This window comes from Melanotaenia boesemani, chromosome 16 (assembly GCF_017639745.1).
Source record: "Melanotaenia boesemani isolate fMelBoe1 chromosome 16, fMelBoe1.pri, whole genome shotgun sequence".
Lineage (NCBI taxonomy): Eukaryota > Metazoa > Chordata > Actinopteri > Atheriniformes > Melanotaeniidae > Melanotaenia > Melanotaenia boesemani.
In genome coordinates, this window is record NC_055697.1 from 16,576,358 (window position 1) to 16,582,048 (window position 5,691).

The 5,691-nt window shown below is 36.1% G+C and overlaps 1 protein-coding gene across 1 annotated transcript; it reads left to right on the plus strand.

Annotated features, from left to right (window-relative positions):
* Window positions 1-1,419: 1,419 nt before the first annotated feature.
* Window positions 1,420-5,691, plus strand: LOC121655726 (pyrokinin-1 receptor-like). Its single transcript, XM_042010534.1, has 7 exons — window positions 1,420-1,478; window positions 2,386-2,556; window positions 2,722-2,818; window positions 2,998-3,203; window positions 4,136-4,357; window positions 4,440-4,617; window positions 4,855-5,691. Exons 2-7 carry the CDS (start codon window positions 2,407-2,409, stop codon window positions 5,229-5,231), a joined length of 1,230 nt encoding a protein of 409 aa, XP_041866468.1. The 5' UTR covers window positions 1,420-1,478; window positions 2,386-2,406; the 3' UTR covers window positions 5,232-5,691.

Consider the following 5,691-nt stretch of genomic DNA (forward strand, 5'->3'; position numbering starts at 1 on the left):
AGTGGAGTTGTTTGAACATGTGCATGCATTTACATTTCTGGCTCACTTTAAAACACAAGGCTAATTAAGTCTTTAAAGGAATAGTTTGACATTTTTGGTAAATATTCTTCTACTCTTTCACGTGGTGACTAGCATAGAACACAACTAACTTAACAGAACACATTTCTCAAATGCAACATCTATTTACATAACTATATGATATTTAATTTCTGCAAGCGTCGCATCTTTTAATTGTTCATCCCAAAAGGAAAAGAAAAGCACGCTTTCAAAATCTTGAAATCATCTGCAGAAATACTTAGCCTGTAATTGTTGGGTGTGTGAGTGTGTTTTGCAGCCATCTGTAGGGGAATGGCATCAGAATCAGTGGCGCAAATAAACTGAACAACCTTTTAAATAAGGTTGGCTCTTTGCAGAGGACTACTATGGAATTCCTGAAGCTGAAATCTGTACCTTTATGCCATATAAATACTAACTTTAGACAAAAACCACAAAGAAGAAGCCAAAGAAGTCTGCAATGTGGCATAGTATCAAATATAAGAGAAACTAAAGATCCACACATCAATAAATCATGACACTTTAGTTCACAGGAAAAGTTGAGACTAGTTGAGTAATTTAATCTGTGTCACGTTTCAGGACACCTTCTCCCAAAATGCCTCCAGTTCCATTTCTCCAGATTATTCCAATCTCAGTCATAATGATAAACCAGATGTGACAAGAGGGCTGAGTTACATTCTAGGCTAATTACCAACAACACCAAATGGTGAATGTCACACCTATTGAATTAGAGGAAGGCCACAGGTCCAAACAATGCACCTGGACAACAGATGGATTTTCTTTTTTTTAAAATGTCGTAACGAGTGATAATTGGAGCCAAAAGAAGACGTGCAACTGTGGTGTGTTGCTCATAACTGTCCCACATTTCAGTTCTTTAATCCTTGACTAAAAGAACTGAAATGTTTCTACTTGACAGGAATATTCTCCGTTAAAATGTATTTTGCTCCAACATTTCTAGGTCGCACCATCTGCATACAGTACTTTGTTTTTCATGTTGTTAGAATGAAATTTATGACGTTATAGTGTGGTTTCACGTGTTTACAATAAACTATCACTTTATAACGTGATAAGGTCCCAATTTTATTTTTATTTTTTCCATAATAATTCATGATTTGAGCTTTCTGAGTCTTATGAATTACAATTTTTATATATCCTTACATTTTCTAAATCAAGTAAAATGATTGATTTTCAGTTTATTTTGATCACATTTTCTATACAAACTGTTTACTGCAGAATTTACTGAATCCACAGGTTTTTCTAGCAGCTGCTCTTGTAACTATGCGTGTAGAGAGAGAGAGCTGGGGAAAGTCTGTGAGGGAGTAAGAGAGTGATGGATTTAAGGAGGAAGCCATCCATATCTGTGGTATTTTTCCTTCTGTGTGGAGACCTTCGGGTATTTGTCCTGTATTTTCTGAAATAAAAAGGTGAGTTTACAGATTGCTAATCCAAAACACATTTAATATTTTCAGCTGTGCTGTAAAACAGAATTTTCCTGATATGTGCTGTACTTCTATTAAAACAGGCTCATCTGTTTTAGTGAGATTATATATTTTTTCATTTTGTTTGTTGACTAAAACTAAATGTGTGACAGATGAATATATTTACAGCTGCATGCCTGCTGTTCAGTCCACAGTTCCTGTTGTTTTACATTATATTATTCTAAATGTGAAAGCATAACAGCAGGTTAAGCATATTTACGTTAGAAAAGGCAACAAGTTTCCGAGCAAATGTGTTTACTTTCATTGATCTCTTGGGTACAGACCTCCTCTCCTTTGATGCTGAAACACAGATATGTGTGTTGCTGAAGAATTTAATTTATAACAAAGGATATAGATATGCCTGTTCTTTTCTAAAGGAAATTAAAAAATATTTTGACAGCAAAAACGGATGGTGTATTTGTAGAACATAGCTATATACTATGTGTATTATGTCAGCCTTATCTGTACTGCATATATGTATTAAAATTAATAGAAAACTGTACACAATTGTAAAAATCACCAAATATTGAAGAGTGTAGTTATAAGCTGCAGATTTATTATTTCTGTCTTATCTCAGAGCCAACATAAACATCTCTCTTTACTATGAAAAAACAAGTAGATGTGTGTTCCTCTTCTTGTCTAGAATTTTGAACACAAATATAAGCATTACGATGAAATTGAGTTTGCAGCATTAAAAAAAAGGCTAAATAAAAACAGTTACATGTGGTTTGATAACGGCACACTAAGAGCCACCAGAATATTTTATTACTCATTAACAGGGGAGTCAATTAAGTTTGAACCCTTTCATCTTTAACCCAATTCAGTTCCTGTTCCCTTCATAACATCTCTTCAGCTACCACCTGGCTGGCTCATCATGAACATCTCAGAGCAGATCTCATTCCTCTTCAGCTGTAACGTCAGCCCAAGCGAGATGCCAAAGCTCGACATCAGTGTCACCAAAAGAGAGCCGTTGATGATTGCCGTCCCCATGACTGTCTTCTACACCGTGCTGTTCTTGTTTGGAGTAGGAATTTAAAAATAAAATAGATTGTTTGTATAATAAAACCAAATATATTATTCTGAGATATTATATTATATTATATTATATTATATTATATTATATTATATTATATTATATTATATTATATTATATTATTTTATTGTTTGTGTTTTGCCGTTATTTTTACAGGTGTTATTCAATAGTGTGAGCATACTCACCCTCCTCATGGATGCCCATATGAAAGTCAGTGCCATTCGTTTATACCTACTCAGTTTGGTTGTATCAGGTACACAATTATACCATTCATCTCAAGTTAAGTACTGATATAATACGACTGTAATCATTCAGTCAAAGGAAAATGTCATTTGCTTGATTGCATTGACCAAAGCTGTAATTACATAAAATTATTTGAATTTATAATTACTACCAAATCACATTTTTTTTCTCTTTATCTTTCAATTATAGACATTTTACAACTGTTGACCATCCCAGTAACGCTGTACCGGTATTACTGGGAGAGCTATCCGTGGCGACTTGGCCAAGCTGTGTGCAAAGTCTACTTCATGGTGCGCCAGATGTATTGTGCTACGACAAGCTGGGTTATTGTGACCTTCACCACAGAACGATATGCAGCAATTTGTCACACCATGTGGTCTGTCTCAAGTCTGAAGGTTGAGTGTTTACACACTGTTTGCTCACGTCAGATTTCTAAAGTTGCTGTGTGGTTGTTATTCTTGCTCAGCTTCAGTAAGAGAACTGTGATAATTCAAGTTTAAAAAAACAAGACTCAAGTTTCCTTCCTTTGTGCCACCTAAATCAGGATTTATAGCATTAACAAAGAGACACTGAGTCAAATCAGAAACAGAGGAAAGGGTGCAGTTTCAAATCTATCTGTATATTTAAATGCTTTATTTCACTTCACTTCCAGACATCTCTGGTACTGAGTGCCAATAATCTTGAAATTGTGGCAGATCCCACACACGTCCAAGTGTCCAGTTGTTCCAGGATGTGATTGATTGCACATCTCTGAATAAAGAATAATGCTGAAAGTCTGGTGAAAACCAGCATCTGATTCATAAACTGTCCTTATTTTATGGTTAAAGAGGCGGTTGGAGCCTTCATAAGAGGTTCTTTTCTCCAAACATAGAGATTCTTTCTGATCTTCTTTTTAGATCTTCTGAATAGTTCTTGAGTTTTTAACTCCATCACGAACCTCCCTTCAAACCTGGACAGCCTACAAGACCAAACTCCATTAGCTCCATTTGCTTATTGCTGTTGTCCTTGAAAAGCAAGTGTTTTAAAATTAAAATATATTGATACTGCAGAAATGTTCAAGAAATAAACTATTTCTTGTCAAAACAACCGGATTTGATGGTAAAATAAAGTACAGATTGGAATTACCTGTGCTTGATTCATTTGTCTCGGAAAGAAAACACAAGTCAACAGAAGGTGTAGTTTTTGCTAAATTAAATAGACATCCAGCTATGATGAAGATTACCGCAAGTTCAACAAATGCAAGCTTCAAAATGTTTTGCAGTTCACATAACTTCTGAAGCAATCTAATAACTAAAATTTCCTCCGTCTCCCTTTTTTTTCCCCAAAGAAATCTCGACTGCCATGCCTTGTAACTGTATGGATAGTTTCTCTGGTCTCAGCTGTGCCCTTTGCTCTGGTCTATGACCAGACGCGAGCCTGTATCCTGGACTACACAGCAACCAATCCAGAAGATGCCTTCAAGGTCTCTACCATGTGTGAAATGACAGAGCCTGATCCTGCCCATATCTACAAAGGAGCATTGCTTCTGAGAGCAGGAATCTTCTTTCTGGTGAGACAAAATTGCCGTTTGACAGATTTTATGTGCTAATCTGTATCAGACATGGGTCCTCAACATGTTTCTCTAACTACAGGTCCCACTGGTATCCATCTTTACTCTGTATATGCTCATCCTGTTCTACCTAAAGAAGAATAGTCGTCAAAGGAGAAACATGGGTCTGATGAGACCAGACCTGGAGGGAAGACGAGATATCCAGTGCCATCAGAATGGAAAGCTTCTGTTAAATGAAAAGAGAGCTCTAAAACTCATGGGTGAGCTATGGACAATTTATTTTATCTTCAGACTGTGGCAGTAAAGATCCCACACATGTCCAAGTGTCCATCATTTCAGAAAATAGTACTATTTAATTGCAAGTCTCTAAATAAAGAATAATGCCGAACTGTCACCATTGTTTGGTATAAATATATATATATATATATATATATATATATATATATATATATATATATATATATATAAGCCTACAAACTATTCTGTCTGTTTTACAGGTGCAGTTGTTGTGGCTTTTTTTGTATTCAACTTTCCAGACATTGCATCATCATTGATGCAGGTGTACGTGGTCGTGTGGTCCGACACAGTCCTTTCTGTCTACACGGTGCTGAAATCATATTTGTCACTCCCGCTGTGGTACATCAACGGTGCCCTGGATCCGTTACTGTTCTGTATTTCCTCCCACACCTTTCGCCGGGCATGCTGGAGAACTTTAGGCAGGTTCAGACCTCACTGCTCCTGGAGGTATTGGAACTTGTCCTGGCTAAGGCCACGTAATTCCAGTGAGGAGCCGAACACATTAGCCAGTATGAAGACTGATGGTAAATTATCCGGAGAAAAAAGAGAAACAAGACCACATGCAAAGCAAATATGACACCTGCAGAAAGATGTGAGAAGCCTTTCAACATCTGCGGAGATAAAAAAAAAAAAAAAAGGATAATGTGCTTTTCCTTTCATGCTGCTTAGACCCATATTGTATGCTACTCGGTTTTCTTTCATTTGCTTCTGCTAATGTAGTCAAAAAGTGATATGATGGATATTCTTTGCACCTTTGTAAATATCCGAAAAATGTTTCCTGTGATTAAACATGTGGAATGTGCCCGTGGTGTGGTATTATGTCAATGTTTTGAAAAGGGTTTTTTGTTGTGTAGCTACAGAAGAAAAATATTGTATGTGTAAAGATAATTTTACTGTAATGAGATTGCTGGTGTGCTGTGTGTTGCTATACTGTCAACAGCTGTATGTTGTAAGGTAATAGGAGTTTTGTTTTTTGTTTGCTTTTTTATTCAAACTGCTACATACACATTTATTCTTTAGTCTCATAAACAATAAAG

Bases quoted from the DNA above. Each gene is read 5' to 3' on its own strand.
- LOC121655726 (XM_042010534.1), top strand. From the start codon at position 2,407: ATGAACATCTCAGAGCAGATCTCATTCCTCTTCAGCTGTAACGTCAGC. The intron at 4,358-4,439 runs GTGAGACAAAAT...CTCTAACTACAG, and splicing joins GAGCAGGAATCTTCTTTCTG to GTCCCACTGGTATCCATCTT. The intron at 4,618-4,854 runs GTGAGCTATGGA...TCTGTTTTACAG, and splicing joins GAGAGCTCTAAAACTCATGG to GTGCAGTTGTTGTGGCTTTT.